This window comes from Thermobia domestica, chromosome 2 (genome assembly GCF_964235325.1).
Source record: "Thermobia domestica chromosome 2, izTheDome1.hap1.1, whole genome shotgun sequence".
Classification (NCBI taxonomy): Eukaryota; Metazoa; Arthropoda; class Insecta; order Zygentoma; family Lepismatidae; genus Thermobia; species Thermobia domestica.
In genome coordinates, this window is record NC_137455.1 from 146,787,093 (window position 1) to 146,807,654 (window position 20,562).

General features: G+C 36.1%; 1 protein-coding gene across 2 annotated transcripts in view; it reads right to left on the reverse strand.

The window, feature by feature from the left end:
• LOC145676118 (uncharacterized) overlaps positions 1-20,562 on the reverse strand; it is a 70,307-nt gene that overhangs the window by 24,817 nt on the left and 24,928 nt on the right. The window contains exons 3-7 of one of the 2 annotated variants that reach the window (XM_081747018.1): positions 19,317-19,457; positions 16,722-16,865; positions 10,097-10,300; positions 7,277-7,555; positions 2,800-4,112 (exon numbers count right to left, since the gene is read on the reverse strand). In XM_081747018.1, the coding sequence (XP_081603144.1) occupies positions 2,800-4,112; positions 7,277-7,555; positions 10,097-10,300; positions 16,722-16,865; positions 19,317-19,457 (2,081 nt within the window). The remainder of the gene's footprint in view (positions 1-2,799; positions 4,113-7,276; positions 7,556-10,096; positions 10,301-16,721; positions 16,866-19,316; positions 19,458-20,562) is intronic. The other variant, XM_081747025.1, reaches the window with a different exon arrangement.

Here is a 20,562-nt window from a genome sequence, read left to right on the forward strand (position 1 = left end):
TTAAGATCCAAACACAAAAGAGCTCAAATCAATTTATAATTTAAAGGTGACTTCTTGAAAAGTTTAAGAGGAAATTTCTGTAAACACTTTCTGCAACTTTGGCGAAAACCCAACCGCTATTGGTTGACAATTCTTAAAGGTAGTATGTAGCAAAGCCAATGTCAACGTTTTTCATAGGAAGATGCTTTTCTTTTCTACATCAATTCGTATACATGAACTCAAAGAACTAAAAGCTTCTGGTTTTAAAATTTTATTTTTTATTTTTTTTAAATCGTGTTCGATAAAGTGTTGTAAACAAATGTACTAAGAGACGAATCAGTCAAATTCAGTAAGAGAAGGTTCTACTTCTGAAGCAAGTGTTTTAAAATGTATGTTTAGGAATAAGCATTTCTTCTTCTTGCAACATATCTAACACGACCTGATAGTTCGAAAAGCGGATTATCCTTCCTGACACTTTGAACATACAACAGAATATACGGATAAATATCTATGGCTCACTGGGCAACACTACTCTTTTCAAGTTAACAAAGAACAAAACCTCAGTGGAAATTTTCTGAGCCTCTACAGTAGTATACTCGACACGGCATGCTGGAACTCCTTAAAAAAGTTATGTAGAGTTTTTAGAAATTCAATAATTCTCCAATTCGTTACCTAAACTGCAGTCTTAAGTGCTCTACAGAAAGTAACCCACAGCTACTTATATCAAATATTACAGGGTTGTTTGGCGACATCTTGATAGTTGACTTAAAGATATGTAGAAATGTAAACTTTACATCGTCTGCTTTAAGGTCAAGGGTGAAGGCGTTTGAAAGCAATTAAAAGGCCAGAAACTGTTGAATTCCCTAAAAAAGACAATGTCAAATAACGCGTGTATACTTACTTTTACGGCATTCCAGAGTCGCACATTTATGTCTCCTTCAGTAACTGAATTAGGTAACTTCTAAAGGATGTTGATAATTCATAAGCAAGACTGTAAGCTATTTTGTCACGTTGAAGCTGTATTTTCCTGGCAGTCTCACTGAATGGGAACATAAGTGATACTTTTACATCTTTAGCACTGATGTATGTCATTACACTTTGAATACCTGCATACTATAGTAATTTTAGGTCTGTAATGCTACCTTTTACTAAGAATCTCGGTAAACTACTTTGTTTCGTTCTGAATTCATACTCACTTGCATCATAGAATTCACATTTGAGGAACCAACATCACCTGAAATCTATAAGTTCTGTAAGATGAGGTACAAATAAGATGACACTTCAACTCAGAAGGTATTGGCTTGATTTCTTAATTCACCAAGTCATAACTGTTCTTGATATTGAAATAGACGTTGTTATCTGCATATGTTTTTTCACGTTTTATCTGACTTACTACCATCTGCCAGCCCATGTTACTTAGCGAAAAGACGATTCGGCAATATTACAGCGAGCAGAAAATTTGTCACCTGGTACTTCTCGAATCCATGACAAAGAATTATCTAATAATCAGGAAATATTGAACGTGGTCTTGGAATACTTGGAAACTGACAAGGTTGTTATCTGTATAGGAACACTGCATACAACGAACATCGAACTCCACAACTATAACTCTTCACTTTAGATCCTGCCTCTCGCTGCTTGAACAACCACGCTAAAGGAGCAGAAAGCTGTTGCTATGTCTTCCTACCCCTTCCGCTTCTCGATGCCTTTCTATACAATGTGCTGTCGTGAATAAAAACTTGTTGACGATTGTATAAAATATATTCTCTTTTGCCACGTACGTCGCTCCGATTCACTGCGCCAAATCAACTTCCATTAGCTACTTCTTTTCTTTTTTGGAACACTGCCAGTTTTTTTGTTTAGTTTAGAAGTTTAAGCATTGTTTACGTTTGTAATATAAAAACATGAAAATGCTGAACTAAAACACCTAAACAATGAAACACAATCGCACGCTTAATGCACGATAATAAAGCGTATACACTCATTTTCAGGTATTTATTTATTTATTTGAAGTTTCTTGTAATATTATTTTTAGTACTTTACGCTTAGGTTCGTAGATTTTAGTATTTGCAAAATTCTGTTTTCTAACAACGAATACTATGGAGAAAGTAAAAGAAATTCTCACGTCAGAAAGCGAGTCGAGAATAGATTACTGCTGAGGAAAATAAAATCGTGTCCCGAAACATTATTTACGCGGATGGAAAAAGTCAATCATTGTAAATTCGTAGTTATACAATTCCCAAAGGTGCCTTACGGTTATTGACAGACGAAAACTAATTGTTTAACATTTATACTTCATATTAAAGCATTAGTTTAACGTCCCACAAACGAAATAGAATTACTGAATTAATGATGTAAGAACGAACGGAATGTGAATACGGAGAAGAATGGAAGAACTCCAAGAAAACCTGTTCACTCGGTGTTTTGTTTATTTACCACAAAACTCATATTACGCACCCATGATTTGAACACAGAAACTATCCAACTGTGTTTACTATGACCCTGAACCTGTTCTATGAGCCATGACGTACCCTTCCGAAAAGCGATTATAATTTCCGGTGGCATTTTGATCACTTCAACACCTTCACTCCGCTTCACAGCAGCTGACAGAGTGATACATGTGTGCGTACAGATTTGTTACTCTGTGAAAATTGGTTAGAGAGAGCTCGCTATCCAGAAATTGTTCGGATAGTAACGGATCAGCTTCTGTAATAGCTACAAACTTTGCTTTGTAAAATATAAAGTACGTTCTATGTGACTAAGTGAACAGAACATATTTAGATTACTTCTTTTTAAATGATTTCTACGTTTTCCACTCACCTTGTTCTTTGGTTCGTCCTGTTGGCTGAACAGTCTTCGCTCTAGGTTTGCTAGAAGCTGTACACGATCGACCTTTCGTTGCTGTTGGTTTTTGGGCTTGAGTTATTACTGTAGAACTTGCAGCTGGAACACACGTGGACGTCTGCTCTACACTTGTTGTTATTGTCGAGCTTCCAGCAGTTACAGATGTAGTAGGCACAGTAATAGTTGTAGTAGTAATACTAGTGATATCGGTGGAGTTAGATTCAATTGTTTCTGGTACCACTTTGTTAATAGCATTCTCTTCTTTTGTAGTTGCTGGTATTACTTCATGCTCTGAATGATTGTCACTATCGTCACTATCGACAGAACTAGATGAGCTATTCACATTTGGTTCTACACTCGATGTGCTATCACTATGCGCAATACTGGCTCGTACTGGGGCAGCGGTACACGGACGATTTTTCTTAGTCGTACTCTGAGATTGACTAGATGTAGCATTTGGTGTAGGCCTTTTGACTACAGCACTCTGTACTATACGTGCCAGTTTTTTCTGACCAGTTGAAGCTTTCAAACCCCCATGGGTTTTGATTTCACCTTCTTTAGAGGTCTGACCATCTAACGTCTCTGATGACAAAGATATATAGTGTAAAATTGGAGGTAAACGAACACAACCACCATGCAATGTACTACTCATAGAGTGCACATTCGACACATTTTGAGTGAAGGCTTTTTTCTTGAAATAGGATGCTTTCTTTTCTGTTCTCGTCCACGGACGCATTTTAGGGGTAGAAATAGCTCGTTTCGAGCCGACATTAACAGTTGCTGGACGCCGAGATGGAGGTTTTTCTGTTTCTGTTTCCGTCTCTACTGGGCCCGATGCACTAATAGGAGCCTCAGACATCGAAGCAGCACTACTGATTGCGGAATCAAAGTCTGAAGTGCCCGGTTTTTTCTCAGGAGTTGCTGTACTTTCCCGATCGTCTGATACATCCACAAGTGAACTACACAGTCTCTTGTTCTTCAATAGAGATTTCGCTTGACAACGCAATAGCTCCCAATGAGTCCTTGCATTAGTTATCACTTGCTCTCGTTTCTCTTCATAGTCTAATCCATCTCCTCGATCTACGGTTTTTGAGCCTTCTTTCTTCTTTCTCCACGTCAATGCTACCTTTCTTACTTCTTGGTTTATCTCCATCTGATTCAAGTAACGTAAATTGGGAAGAAAGGAGACCAAAAATGAAACACATTCGCCATTCATACACACGGAGTTTCCATCAACAGTTATCTCCTTCAGATTATTTGCTTCCACTAGACTGTACATATCGTCAATCCTGCAAAACAAACAGAAGTTATAATTCAGTTACCAGAGTTCTATAGGGTGTCATAAAAATCACAACTGGGCAATATATCATATGAACAGGAGTTGATAGGAAAGTTTGCATTTGCTAATGAGAAATAACAGAGGAAAGAAAAGCTTTCCGGATGACTATGAGGTTCGTACGCCACTTTGGTATTTGATAGCTTTGATTCAGTTAATTGTCATAGTCCCAGATTCAAGACGGACAATTGTCTTGGCTGGTTCAGTAGAAATTCCGGGATTTTTTAGGAAATTGTTTTTTTAGTATGTTAACTCGAATGCCGAGCATACACCCTAGAGAAAAATCTTGCATACAGTATTTCAGAAGAGTGAGGTATTTATTGTTCAGAATTCTGACAACACTCTCTTAGTGAAGTAAAGTCAATACGTTGCAATGTAGTGCAGGCATGGGCGATAGTGCTGCTTTTAATCACTAGCACGAATAATTATTCCTTTTTATGTGTTCACTTACAGTAGTGATGATTTTGATACGGAAAACTAAATTTAGATATGAGTATGCATAAGAATTTCTATTTATAAAACGAGGACCCTCGGATTAGATTTACATTAGATTAGAGCTACGCGTCCCTATCAGCAGATAGGGCATATGAGAGAAATACAGCTTAACGTGCGATCCGAACCACATGAGCTCTCATCGATAATCAAACCAGGGTCTTCCGCGTCAAAGAGGCGTACGCTAATTACATAGTCACGAAGGAGCTCCGAATACCCTCGCAGTTTGAAGCATTAAGTTAAATATCAATTTAGTCATCAAACTCTAATATACGATAATGCGAAAATTATAGCAGTCCTTGATTCAGCTCATTTTTAAAATAGGATTACGGTCACGTGATACTTTATGCTTTTAGGGCTAAAACTCGCTCAGACGCACGTTTAAACTCTATTTTGGAATGTATGTAACAGGTTAAATATGTTTGATGATACTCAGTAACTTACATTTTGTATAAACATGTAATGACTATACAAATTAATATTAAATATGCATTCTATTAACTCACGTACAAATATGAGTGGGTTCCTTCCTTCCTGTGGAACCTTTCTGAAAGAAAAAGGTAAATGAAATCCTCACTTCTCAAGCTGTGCTGAACTTGGCCGCTTAAAAAAAAAGTTTTTACAATATTTGAAGCCTGATACATCTTTTACCTGTTCGTAAAAAAAAGTTTGTGGAATTTTCTGCGGACTGGCATACAACAGAAAAGCTGCAATAAGCGAAAAGTTAGCTTTTATGCGGCTGATTTCTGTAAGATGTGAAGGAATTACTTCTTCTGAAATCTTTTATTTAAATAGATATACATTTTTGCTAAAACGCTATATTAATGGCTTAATAACGATTGCCTAAATTTATAAGGTGGGCCAATTTTTTTAATGCTGTATATCTCATAACGGAGATTGATTTCAAGGCCTGTAAAAATAGCCAGATAATAAAGCTTGATAGATGTCTATAAGGTACATAACTTAAATAGAAACAATCTTATCTTGTATCACGGATTTTTGTAATTCAATCAAACGGTTTCAGTGTTCGCTGACACTTTGATCAATAACATCTAAAAGCTGCTGAACTGGAAGCACAAGTTAAGGTTACTCTCTTCCGAAAGAAAAGTAGATACCCTCACATCTCAAAACTATAACAATATTCACTTGTCGGAAAATATAGGAGGTGATTATAAGTGAGTCGCCGCGTTTTAAAGTGCAGTATGTCGAAAACTATAAATACAATACGTTTGTGCTAATAATGAAACGAAAGAATACATTTGAAAGTTTTAACTTCTCATATTCGAAATCTTGGCTCGTGGCGACAGATGGCAGCACAAGCCTAATTTTCAAAATAGCGTCGTAACAGAAAGCATTCTCTGTTTTGGAGTATAAGAAGTATTTTTCCGTTGTTACCGTACAGCATGCATTACGTAAATAGTTTGCAACTGCATCATCAAGTTACCAAAGCATTCTAAGATTCTATCAAGTCTAAGAACACTAGCTGCCTGTAAAAAGATAAAAGCATACGACGTCCAAGCGTTTTTGGCGAAGCAGTAGAGCGTATATGGGGCGAATCACACTGCCTCATAGATGTACAACATGTGACGAAAGGAAGCCACAACGAACATTTGTAATAGCATGTATGAAACTTCGACAGTTTTGGTATATTTTCGGTACGTATTATTTGTTATTGTGTTTGTTATACATTTTTAAAATAGCCCTTTCAAACCTGACGGATCATTTATAATCACCTTGTTTTCTTAGTGAGAAATCACATGCACGTTACAAGTGGTGTTTTTATCTTTGCAGATGTAGCTTAATGTTTGAATGACATAATGTCACTGACAAAAGACGAGATGATAATCCGTCAGTAGCTAGATGGCGGATATAGTTCCACGGAAATTGCCAGGACCTTCAATGAACGATAGCTTGATCAGAAACCAGTCTCTGATAGTCCTATTAGGAAGTTGGAAGAGAAGTTTCAAACCACAGAATTGGTGGAAGATAAGCCCAGTTTTGGTCGTACAGCAATATGTGTTTTAGCGGCAATGATCGAGAGTCCATTAAGAGGTAACCAGACCTTTCTCAAGAACATACTATCTCTTAGAACAGTGTACATAGGATCTTAAGGAACATAAGTGACATTCATTCAAACTGCTTCTGCAAAACATCTGATGCACTGCAATCCAGATTGTAGGAGGGGTATTAGCACGACAAGACACATCCTAAAATTACCTACAACATACTGTTTAGCGATAAGGCAAATATTTTCGTTAATGGGGAGGTCAACAACCAAGACCTACTGCACTGATCTCCCCTGATAACTCACGGTGAATCATTCCTGTAAAATGAATGAACAGCGAAAAGTGGTGTATGATGTGGCATTTGTGGAAAGAGTCCCATTTATCCCATTTTCATCAAAGAATTTTTAACTGCACCGACCTACCTGCAAATTTTGGATGAAGTGGTGATGTCCTTGCTGTTAAATGAAAAGGGTACATTTTTTCATTAGTCTTTTCAGGGAATTAGTCTTTTCAGTGGTAGGTCGATTGAAGGTATAAGCTGGAGATTTAAGTTCAAGTTGCATAGCTCATATTTGCATCTCAAATACCCATTACCTAAACCTAGGTGAGCACTACTTACCCTTTTAGTTCGTTATCACTAAGATACAGTTTCTCGAGATGGGTGGCATCTGCTACTCCCATGATTTTGTGAATTTTATTTCGACGAAGATTCAGCTCCTGCAAAGATTTAAGTCCGATCAGATCTAATGTACGAACTTCATGGATCTGGTTACCAGCTAGATTTAATACTTTTAATTCCACCAACGACGAAAGACCTCCTATTTGAGAAATCTGATTGCCATGCAGATCTAATACTTCAAGTTTTTGCAAACAGTTTAGCCCTTCTATATGTCGAATTCTGGAAGAAGAACGAAAAAACATTACATGAGTGACTTATTTGCATTTGCTACGACAAATAATTTAAACAAAGAAAGAAACGATTAAGTAACAAGCAGCACTACATAAAAAAAAAAAAAAAAACTAATGCTTTTTTTTTATATTTCTTTTAATACAATCCTGGAAGTACTTTTAACACTTTAACTACACAAGTTATATCGAATCAAAAACTCAATAAACAAAAAGATATGCACTATTTACTATGGTGCCGAAATATAACAAATAATAAATGTACTTGCTTTATTCGAAGCTTTGACTTAGTGAAACTTGTACAGAAAATTGAAACAAGATGGAATATTGTATAACTACTTGTAACAGTTATTCACATATTAGGTAAACAATATTACATTTAATGAGACGTTTCAATTCCCATAAGAAGTACAAATTATTGCTGAAACATTTCTTCACCGTTAAGACACCTACTGCAAGTAATATTTGTTAAAATTCACTTGAACTAATCGTGGTATACGTCTGTCACATAAATAAGAATTGCTGAAATTTTCAACAGGAACTACATTCTTCCTCAGCGGCTCTTTCTTAATATATCACCATCAAATGTATCACATCACATGGCATCCGTCGATGAGATGCAGAGGTATCAAAACAAAAAAATCTCCTGTTAGTAATAAGAATATGTACAGATAACTCGATATTATCAGCAACGAAAGCTGCACTCAATTTTTTTTTCTCCTATTAAGACAAACGAAAACCTTTACAGAACCACTATTATGGAACTTTGGAATAGAAAAACTTCATACTAATGATTCAGCTAACTTGTTTAATTTATTTTTATTTATTTATCAGGAAAAAATTAAGAACTGTAGCTTTTGTTGCTGATAATATCGAGTTATTTGTTTATTTTTATTACTTTTTTTTAATACGTTTGTACTTCAACGATGGATGCCATATGACATGATACATTTGATATTTTAAGAAAGAGCTGCTGAGGAAGATGTGAGTTTTCATTGGAAATTTCAGCAATTATTATTTGACAGACGTATACCACTTGAGAAAGAGCCGCTGAAGAAGATGGGGAATTCCCATTAAAAATTCAGCAATTACTATGACAAACGTATACCACGATTAGTTCAAGTGAATGTTAGTAATCATGTGTCAGTTTAGTTTCTTAAGTTGTTTATCTAAAAAGAGTTTTGTGGTCCGAATCAGAAATTGTTTAATATGTAGAATATATATATATACAGGGTGAGTCATAAGTTTCCATACAAGATGACTAATGTTTATTTTTTATTTTCCAAGTAGTTGAACCAAAGTGAAAGAAGCGAAAGAATGTCACTTACGAAGGAAGAACGTATTGACATCATTCTGTTGGCTGATAGTGGTACCACGCGTCATGTAGCATGTGCGTTCAATGAAACACACAGAACGCAGATAACCCATGACACAGTGGCCAAACTCATTTAGAAATTCAAAAGGACAGGTTCTGTGGCCGACGAACCTCGATGTGGAAGACCGAAGACGGCAACAAATGAAGTTACGTCAACGATGGTGCTGGCAGCGATGATCAAGAGTCCGAAAAAGGGAACCCGACGCCTCTCTGCAGAAATTGGTATCAGCCAAAGCACTGTCATGCGTATCTTGCATACTAACAAGTGGTACCCATTCAAGCTACAAATGTTGCAGAAGCTGTCAGAAGACGATCCTAATCGCAGGGCAGAGTTTTGTGAATGGGCACTAAACACGTACCATAGTGATCATGATTTCGTTAGTACCATCCTTTTTTCAGATGAGGCAAATTTTTATGTTAGTGATGAGGTCAACAGGCAAAATGTGAGGTACTGGAGTGATACCAACCCACATTGGATGTCTGAGTGCAAACAGCAAGGTGCAGCGAAACTCATGGTGTGGTGCGGGATATGGGGTAACAGGATTGTTGGCCCTTTTTTCATTGAAGGAAACCTTAACGCCAAAGGTTATCTTCACATGTTGAAAAATGACATCTTCATGTCAATCTTGGATGAGAGTGGGGACTTCCCTGCATTTTTTTTCAGCTGGATGGAGCACCATCCCACTACGGCATTGAAGTGCGCCGATGGCTAGACCAGCAGTTCCCTGGGTATTGGATCGGTCGACGTGGTCCGGTGGAGTGGCCACCAAGGTCACCAGACCTCACTCCCATGTATTTTTATTTGTGGGGCCATCTGAAATCGATTGTGTACCAGGAGAAAATTCGGGATTTGGATCATCTTAAACAAAGAATCAGTGAAGCTTGAAAACAAGTAACAAGTGCAACATTGACAATTGTTCGTCCGAATTGGTTGGAGCGCCTGTCATTTTGTCTCAACATGCAAGGGAAACATGTGGAACATATTTTATAACTGTAGTGTAGTATTATCATCATTTATATGGAGACTTATGACTCTCTCTCTCTCTCTCTCACTATATATATATATATATATATATATATATATATATATATAATTTTGATGAACCTGAACATTTTACATTCTAAGATGTAAATAAAGTAGATAAAAAAAGCTATTACCTGTTTTTTCCAAGAAGTAGTACTCGTAAACTTGTCAGTTCGTTTAGTCCTTCAATATGGTCTACTTGATTGTCATACACATCGAGGAACACAAGACGAGTGAGACCTGCTAAGCCATCTAACCGGGTGATGAGATTGTGCTGAAGGGATAGAAGCTTAACCTTTGTCTCCCCAATAATGTGTGGACAGCAGGTAAGCCCTTTCCTAAAACGTAAGGAAATGATGTTATATCAAATGGAAAATGAACATTTTACTTAAAGATGTAAAACAAGGTCGCCTGATAGAATATACTCACATTCGCCAGTATGTTATGATAATAAGCGTTCCAATAAAGGTTTGAAGGAGACAAATATGAAATTTATTTAAATACACCGTACTCCACGACGATTGTAAAAATCAATTTTTATGGATTGGAAAATGAATTTTCAATGTAGTGAATATTTTATTTTATTCCTCAGAATATTTGTTACTGTCTTTCTCTGAAATATAGAAGATTAGACTGCAAATATTTGTTTTTATTTTATACATATCAGCATTGCAGCCACATCACGTAACGAATCGTTGTACAAAGAAAGCTAAGTTATTTTTGTTATAAAATGTCTGCTATTAGTGCGAAAGTTTAAGTTCATACGTAAACTTTTTTTTTTTTTTTTCGAGGAAGTGGGGGATGCATGATTTTGCAGCTCGTTATTGATATTTGACAATGAGTTTCGCTTCAGTATTCCTTTGATGTACCTACGAATAGTACAGAAACGAATCGTATTTACTTACTATTTAAGAAATACAGTTTTGCTATTTAAGAAATATAGACAACAATTAACTTCTTAACACTCAATTCTTACTATAATGCAGACTATATTGAATACTGAGCAGCGAAAATGTGCGCAGAAATCTGGGTTACCGACTTGCCATGGCATACGGTAACCACTATATTACTAAGACTCCTTCTAGAACAGGCACACACTTTCTTTCTTGAGGGTAGTGGACTCCGTCTTACACAACAGCTAACATCTGTTGTGATTAAAAAAAAAAGTTTTTGAATGAATATCTCAATGGTTGTGCAGGTGAACGTTCCAGCACGGTAGGCAGAGATCCGTGTTCGACCAGCGATTCAGTCGCACACTCTTTATACCTTTTTGTTCTTTATTATTAGTTGAAAATGTATTACTACATAGTCTGGAACATCACAAGAGTAATGCACTTACGAAGTACACACAGCTGTTTTCGTCTCTCACTGAAAGAAAATTGTTTTGAAGAAGCACTTTACTGATTTAGAGATGGCCGGAGACTATGTTTACTACATTGTGCATCCATTAAGTTATGTAATGGCATTATTACTATTAACTGTATGATTTATGTACAAAGATAGTCAGAAAGAAAGAATATAGCCAAACCTAGATAAGTAGGATCTGTACTAAGAAACCTCTATTACTGAAAAAAATGAAATGAAATCTTTTATGCCGGTTAGGCTAAAGGAGACGGTGATTATGAGAAATGAATGAAATGGTGGAATGAAGAAAGTGGGAGGAAACGGGAGAACCCCGAGAAAACCCACGAGCATGGTGTTTGTCCACCACAAAGTCCATACGGCGCGAGCTGGGATCGAACCAAGGACCCCAAGCACCGGAGGTGAACGCTCTACCACTGAGCCATCGCGTCCCCCACTTCTATTACTGGGCCCAACCTGCTAGGTAAGAAATTCGTTAAGTGAAATACCTCTGTAAATGGAATTACGCTGGCAATCCCTTGCGACCCCACTTATCCAGGTTTGACTGTACACACAGCATACATCCCCTAAACCTTATTTATTTACAAAGAAGTGCTGTTTCTTGGTAATCTTATGTAAGGATCAAAGTAAACGAATTTAACGAAAAACCGAGCATGATTATTATTATTGTTTTGACGAAACTGCAAGTAGAACCTGTTTGACGACTGACTTTGGCACTGAAATTCAGTACAAACATGGGTCCATTACACAATTACTGGGAACTTTCATGTTTGACAGTTTCCGCCACGCTATTTCACATAGTATATAATGAAGACAAAAGTATGAAAATGAACATGTTTGAGAGTTATGGAATTAAATTGCGACTAGTGTTGATACGATAGAAAATTATTTGGAAGAACAGTGATAATTTATGGTTCTTGCGAGCATCACCGAGTGTGGCTATATAAAAGAAGTCACAATGAACGAGCTCAAGTTGTGTTAATTTAACTCCCTAATATCAAAATAAAATGTACCGATGTTGTTTGCTACATACTGAAGCTACCCACGGTGCAAACCATAACATTAATTATAGCTTACAAGTGAAAAACTACTATGCAGATCTAACGTTCAGCCATGTGGATTTGTAGATTCAGTATCACCGAGTGTGTAGTATTATTAGTAGTATATATCGGATGTATCAGTAGTATATCCAGGGAAATAGCTGGCTTTCAACCTACAATGATGAACATTTTTCAATCGCACCATCCTTCAACCATTTGGACTCCACATTTGGTAAGGTGCCCTATGTTAACTGAAAGAGCGAAGTTTCAGTTTATCAGGCTGTTTGAACAGAACGTAAGGGCGCGAAAAATGGCATACGGCGACTGCTCATTATTGTGTGAGGAAACCTAGAATGCCTCGAATCTATTTCTCAACAATTCTATATTGTTGGTATGGTGACAGTCCAAGAAAACAGCCTGCTAAAATTGCAACGTTGCTTCTTCATTTAATATATGGCGCCTTACTTGTGTGGAGCCCAAATGGATGGTGCAGTTGGAAAAATTTCATAATTTTTTATTCAAAACCACCTATTCCCATTTCTTCGTATCTTTACTCATAACAGAGTTGTCTATGAACTAATAATAAAGTTAAAAAAAAAAAGTAGTAAGAAATAATGCGGAATTAACAATACTTAACTAAATGTAGAATCGCACTGAATGTTTATGGTGCATGTGCGTCCAGAGAAAAGCATATATACGAAGAATGATCGGAAGAAAAGGTTACAAAGCTTATTATGGGTTATGCGTGAGATATAACTGGAAGATCAAACACACCTGATGATAGAGAGCACTCAACGTTAGTCCTCGATGTAATCACCTTTTTTGTTCAAGAACTTATCACAACCGCAGATGAGGTTTTCCATATCGGTTGCACAGAAATCCGCTCAAGCTCTTGTAGCCACCATGAAGTAGAAGTTTTGACGTCATCACATATCAGATAACGATGGCCAGTTATGTTCTGTTTTAGAGCAGAGAAAAAGTGAAAGTCATACTAGGGGTTGTACGGGAGGTGCTCTAGTCATCCCAGCGTAAACGCTGAATACACTCAACGTTTTTTTTTAATGCTGAATGGGATCTCGCATTATCATCCAGAAGAATCACACCATGCCGAAAGACGTTTTCGTCTAATAGTATTCCGCAACTTTAGAAATGTCCTCCAAAACCTTTCAGCATTCATAGTTTCTTGCTTTCCAAATAATCGATCAGTAGTAAAACCTATTGCATCCCAGAATACAATACACAAAACTTTCCTGGATGAAGCAGCTACTTTGAATTTCTTCTTTCGTGAAGAAGATGAATTCTTCCTCGATGGAGTGAACAGATACAATATTGCTTTATCACCAGTCACTAACGGATGAAAAAAAAAAAAAACCTCTCCGTTATGTAACGCTGCAGAATATTCAGCGACGTCGTCATTCTGGTTGTCTTACGGATCTCGGATAGTGCACTTCGCGTACACTTTTCTATATTAAGGACATCAACCACAATATTCTGCACAGTACCATATGGTAATCCCAGGTAAGCTGATATTCAGCGCAATGTTATTCTATCTACAATATATTCATCCATACGACCACAATTCACGTCAGTGTTGAGCTACTGGGTTTACCGCTATGTCCAGCTTTGTCATTAATAATACCAGTCCGTCCTTCTTTGAAGGCACGACACCACTTCGTTACATGTTGCGTTCGAATTGAGCCCTCCCCATACGCCACAAATGCCTATAAATGCCTGCAGGTGTGTAGTGGTTTTGGACAACAGGAACCGCACCACTGATCTCACTTCTACTCTTGACCAATTGTTAAGACTAGTCATCATTTGAAATAATCACTTCAAGGTCAGAATCAGAAATCCTCAAACCAGCAACAAGGCAAACATGTTATTAATCTAAAATAAATTTTTGATTAGTTACAGTGAATAACACCACAGTTACATGCTTTGTAACTTTTTTTCTTCATTATTTTTCGTACTGTGTAAAGATAGATAATGCGATAGTATGAAACTGCATCTCTTGAGTCATTGACTTTGTTTCTGTTGCTCACTGTTTTCTATTAGAATATAGGATAGAAGAGTTCATTGCTTTTTATTTATTGGTGTTTGTTTAACGGTCCTTTTGCTTTAATAGTATACGAGACCTACAACCTACAACATGGGATTTGAATTACTTATGAGCTCACCAAAAATAAATCAAAGATAAAAACCTATCCATCTAGTCACGAGCGAGCTCTACGGGCATATATATACTAATGAAATACATAACAAAAAATATAATTATGCAGACTGTGAGATTCGAAGCAATTTTATCCATTCTGTAGATTGTTCAGAAACTATACAACCTAAAAATGAAAGACACAGATATGCTGGAAGTGATGAAACAAACGAAGGATTTCATATTTTAAAGAAACTAATTATTTCAATATTCAGGGTATGTGTGTTTTTTTTTTTTTAACTCAACATTGCAAAATATCTGGAGAAATAAGCATAAGGCGAAAAAAAATGTTTGCCATAAAAATGTAATATTTTGGAGGGGAAAATTCACCTGTGATAAAATTAGCCCCCCCCCCCATCACCTCCATGGGGAGTGGGATGGGGGGAGGTAACTTTGAAAATTTAAATGGGGATCTCTTCTTTTATTGCAGATTAGGATTCTATACACGTAAAAACAAGTAAATTTTATTCAAAACATCTTTATCGGTTCGTGATAGATAGCACTGTATACAGTGAAAACTAGTTTCACTAAGGTTTCTTCAATTCGGCGCTGCCACGTTTAATTGCGGAATAAATCTGCAATAAATAGTACAAATCTTTTGTATTAAACGTTTTCTCGACTTGTGGTAAGTGAAGTGAAAGAATGCTCTGTATTCAGTGTGAATTCAGATAATTCAAATGTAGATGTGCAATTAGGCACAGTCCGTGGTGGTAATGGTAGTTTGCTACTAAGCATTTTGCCGGCTGCATCTCTTCGTGGTCAACGCTTACGGTATCCAAGCGGGTATCCGATATATTTTTTATATTTGACACTTATTTCTTTAATTGAGAAAGATATTACTTTAATTGTTAATCAATAAGTTGCTTCATTTGTTTATTTTGTTTTCTTTTGAAGTGTATTTTATCTTACATTTTGGGTACTACTGAAACCACATCCAATTGCATAATTTTACTACATTCGTGTAGTTGCTTCACTTGTTTCGAACTGCTTTTATTTGTTGTTTTTGAACTAGTTTTGCTTAGTTTTATGACTGCGGAGTAATGCAGCCGATAAACTGCTTGGTACCCAACATTCAGCACCGCAGACTGTACATGCAACATTTGAATTCATTGAATTCACACCGAACGCAGAGCATTCTTTCATGCCACTTATCACGAATCGAGGAAACATTTAATACAAAAGATTTATCACAATTTATTCTCCAATTAAACGTGGTGGTTCCCAAACTAACAAACTTAGTGAAACTAATTTTCACTGATTACAGCGCCATCTATCACGAATCAAGGAAAATGTTTCGAGTAAAATTTAGTTAATTCTTCCCGTATAGAATCTGAATTTGCAATAAAAAGTGAGGGTACCCATCTACGTTTTCAAAGCTGTCCTCCGCCCCGCTCGCAAAAGTTTGCGGATGGGTGCTAATTTTATCGCAGGTGAATTTCTCCTCTCCAAAATATTTTTCATTTTGAACATTTTTTCGCGACCAATTCTTATTTTCCAGATATTTTGCAGTCACAAGCTAAAAAGATCACCATATATATAATTTAATATGCTAAATACATAGGTTGGATAAAAACTAGTGGCAAAACTGTTCTCATGACAGGACTGTGGTGAGAATTATAAGAGTTCTGCGTCTTATAAGGAGATATGAGACAATGAAATGTGGCGAGTGGTAATGACTGTATGTTGCACAACAATGTTTTCACGGAGCTCGTGAGACAACCTTTTCGCCAAAATGAAGGAACCACTTCGACACAAGATAAGTTACCATCGGTGCCATATGGCAGTTCCTGCGAGACATCGACAGAGGTTGGAGTGCTGACATTGTACGACAAATTGGCAGAAGGTAGTAAGAGGTGGAAAACGATTACATTGACGGAATGTACAACGTATTTTGTGTATAAAACCAGGTAGGAATTATAACAATGTTGCCATTACATTTTATCCAGCCCTCAAATCTCCACTTCTGCAAAACTACTATCTCTCAATTAAGACCAAACAGTACAGAGTGAGTTCTGTTGGAGAACAGAAAATTCTATATCACTGCAAATTACAAATAATGTTAGCACTTGTAGATTTCTCCTGAAAAATAGATAGAATATAATTTCCTTACATACATAATAAGTACAGCTTATTTAAGAACAAGCATACCCATCATGGTAGAGTTTTTCCCAATCTTCTTCTGATGAATCGTCATCGAGTCTTGTAATTCTAAAATCCCCCTCAGACGACGATTGGAAGCAATAATACCCACTCTCCTCAAAACTATCCACTAGGCAATCAACACTAGAAGATCTTTACAAACATGCAAAAACAAAAAGAGAGGAACTTAGGAGGTATGTAAAAATAAATAAATAAAGTGAAATAAAACTAAAAAATCATATTAAGGAAAAAAAAATAAATAAAAATGAATATCTTCTCCTCCCATACAAGTTACAATGAATTATGAATACTTTGTAGTAGTTCTATAATAGAGGTGTTCTTTGTAACTGATTAAAAGAGGGAAGTATTGTATAATAGCGCTGTAATTACGAGGTAAGTACGACTGGCAACAAGCAACAGATCAGGCCCTGAGTGCATATTGCTTATAACGGTTTACTGAATCGCATGATACACAGGATTACTGGGTAGTTTCCACCATGATTTTGTTGTTGTATATCTTTCCATCACAATAAGTTATGATAGCTGCGCCAGTTGTGAGATTTGATAAGCATCGAAATTCACCGTAAATTGTATAATATTTATGGACTGCAATATTCTATTTTCAATCAGAAGATTAATTCACGTAATGCTGCCACAAAATGAACTCCAGTAAAGGCGAAAAAATTCTAGCAAACCCAGTCAGAGAGACTATGACCATTTATTAATACAAACTACACTATTGGTGAAATTCACAAAGTCAGGAGCAGTAACCACAGAGCAGAGATGTCTGGTGAAAGAATTTTAAAAATAAACTATGTCATTCAAGACAGCAATGTAGAATATTGGCGTCAGGAATTTTAAATTATTTTCCTTTACAGTTCTGACTTTGCACCTTTCATGTCGTCTTACAACAGTTTATGAAAAGCCACAGTTGTTACAAGTACTGTTAATGGCTGTTACAGGCCAATTCCCAGGTGCATTGGATATTAGAACATTAGTTGCATATAATGTTTATGCATAGGGTATTCCCCACAAAAATCCCTACCAAAACAAAACAAACAAAGAAAAAAACTTAGAAAATAATGGCATTTACGTAGATGAATAAAGAAGACACTTTGATAATGTTACAGACTAATAATAATTTATCTCTATAGTTTCTGATCTTCAAATCCTTCAAATTAATATCATCGTGGAATTGTGGTACTTGTAGGGCGTCGCAGAATACCATCCAACACAATGAACAGGAAAAAATAAAAGGGAATATCTTTTCCCCTCCTCCCCCCGCGAACGCTACGCTAAATTATGGATACTTGGTTGCAGTACCTATAATAGAGATGTTCTTGGTAACTGAATGAAAAAGAAAACCATTGGATTATACAACGGTAAGCATTCTACGAGGTCAATTCACTCCTTTTACCTAGTACGCAGAGACGCACAGGCATATATATCTCTAATGTCACAGACACAGACATATACACACACAGACAAACGCTAATATCATCGAATTAAGATTATGCTGTCCCCTCGCTTTAAGTTTTTTCTCGCCAAACAATGTTGGCAGAATCACTGAACCATATGAATACCAAAGTTTGTAGATTATGACGATTAAAATTGTCCTTACATGAGGATAGAATTTGTGGTTTCAGTGGACGTATCACTACATGTCGAATGGTAAAAGGTCGCTTCAATATCTATATAAATAAAATGAATGTAACGCTGTTTGGTGGTCAATTCCTCCTGGGCTACTGCACCGATTTTCATGACTTTTGGTATATGAATGTGACCATGGCCTAACTTAGGATTTTATCACACCAGTTTTCCCGGAAGTGTTCCCTGGCCTAAGAAAACACCCCTACCAACGGCATTCTAATGATAAGATATGGGTTAAAATTTAACGACAACTGCTTCAGTTTGTTTAATTGAACTGAATAACAACTGGTTTCTTTATCCTTTTTAAACACATTTAAATTTTATTTGTAGGATATTAATGCCATTGATTATACAACCAACTAGAATTACGATTCTCCTTTAAATACGCAACTACAAAATAATGATTGGGAGTTTGTGCAGGCGAGTTCGTGTAGGAAGTGTTGTAAAAAATGACAAATACCGTTTTCTGTTTGTCGCTATAAAGACAGTCTGTGAAAACGTTTCAAGAATTTTGATTATGTCTAAATATTACAAGATATTTAAAGGTTTTAAGAGAAGGTAAACAGCAGTAAGACAATTGTGTAAAAAAGATATCAAGCTATTAGATAAACCATACTTCATATGTAAAACAATAAAGAATATAGACATTAGTTTACATGGTTTAAACTGACGCTGGGCAAGAAGACAACTAGATCACTATTATCACACTTTCATTGAAATATGTATTCTAGGCGAGAAAGAAGGTTCAAATACTTTTCACACACCTATTTTCTTCCTGCAAATAATGGTTATTTCAGCTAGTCTTAGCAATATTTTAAGTAAATCATGTGAATAGAAAAAATCATTATACTGATTTTTCATCATAAAGAAATGGTTGTATTTAAAAGATAATACCTCACGAACTAATTAATGAACGTAAAACACCAAAATTAATTCTATTTGTATTCGCCTTACCTATCCAGATTGATTCTGTCAGGATTTCTCTCTCGTTCCAATTGAGATCGCTTAAGTCGCAATCTTCGGTTATTGGAAGCTCCTTCCAGTGAGGCATCGTGAGGGGCCATGCTACCATCTTTGGATGCTATACTGGTGCAACTACAAAGCACGGGATACAACAAACAATAAAAAGTTAAATCCATTTCACGTAAAACGAAATACATAAACCAAAATAATATACAGATTAACGACTTTATAAGAAGATATGAGGCGTTCCGAATAATAACGGCGAAGTATTGTTGCTTGAAAATGCGCTGCAAATGGTTAAAATAATCATCCAGTTATTTTGAAACTACATCTAAGAGAAAGAAAATAGATTTCCACAAACTATACATATAAGCACTAGAACTAGCTGCCAAAGAGCCAGGGTTGTTTAAGTCACGATTTCAGTCGAAATATTTAAATTTATGATTTAAATCAAATTTATTTTGGTTCAAATAGAAATAAAATGCGATATTTCTGACTATTCTGGGATACTAATCGAATGTAAGCCTGAAATTCGCATCTTAATTCGTATGACAGGATCTTAGTTTTGAGATTATAGTTGATGGGCCAAGAATTTTCACAATATACTAATTTAATCATTTCATATTCTACAGGAGACTTGAGCAGAAAATTTGAATCCATTTTAACATTTAATATTCGTAAGTTTTAGTTCAGAATTGTATACATCATGGTAACACATACCGTACCTTCTTACCGTAATTGAAACGTTTATATGTATGACGGACTTAACCGTTTGAAATGAATAGTTAATACCTATCTGAAATTTGATTTTTATCACTTCACTTTGATTAAAATGTGAATCCTAAAAATTAACGAGATGAAAATTTATGCCCCAAAAATTAAGCGTCTCAGGAGTCTCTCAAGTTAGGAAAATAAAACTTAGTATATGAATTTCTCATTAAAAATAATTGGACACGTATTCTAGTGCCTTTAAAAATTCCTCTTCTAGAATTTTCCTTCCATATTCAAATCGACGTTGTCCGTCTTATCACCACCAGAAAAAGGTTGAACCATTTAAATGTATCTTTGAACATAGTAAACATATTGATCGAGTCAATTTTTCTCATGCCCTAAAGATTCTAAAGAGCTGGGTTTAAAATGTATTCCAAAACTAGAGGTATCTCACGATTCCTTTGTGTTCGAAACATGGAACTCCGTATATAACGTCCTTATTATAAGTAAATGGCCATGTGCTCAG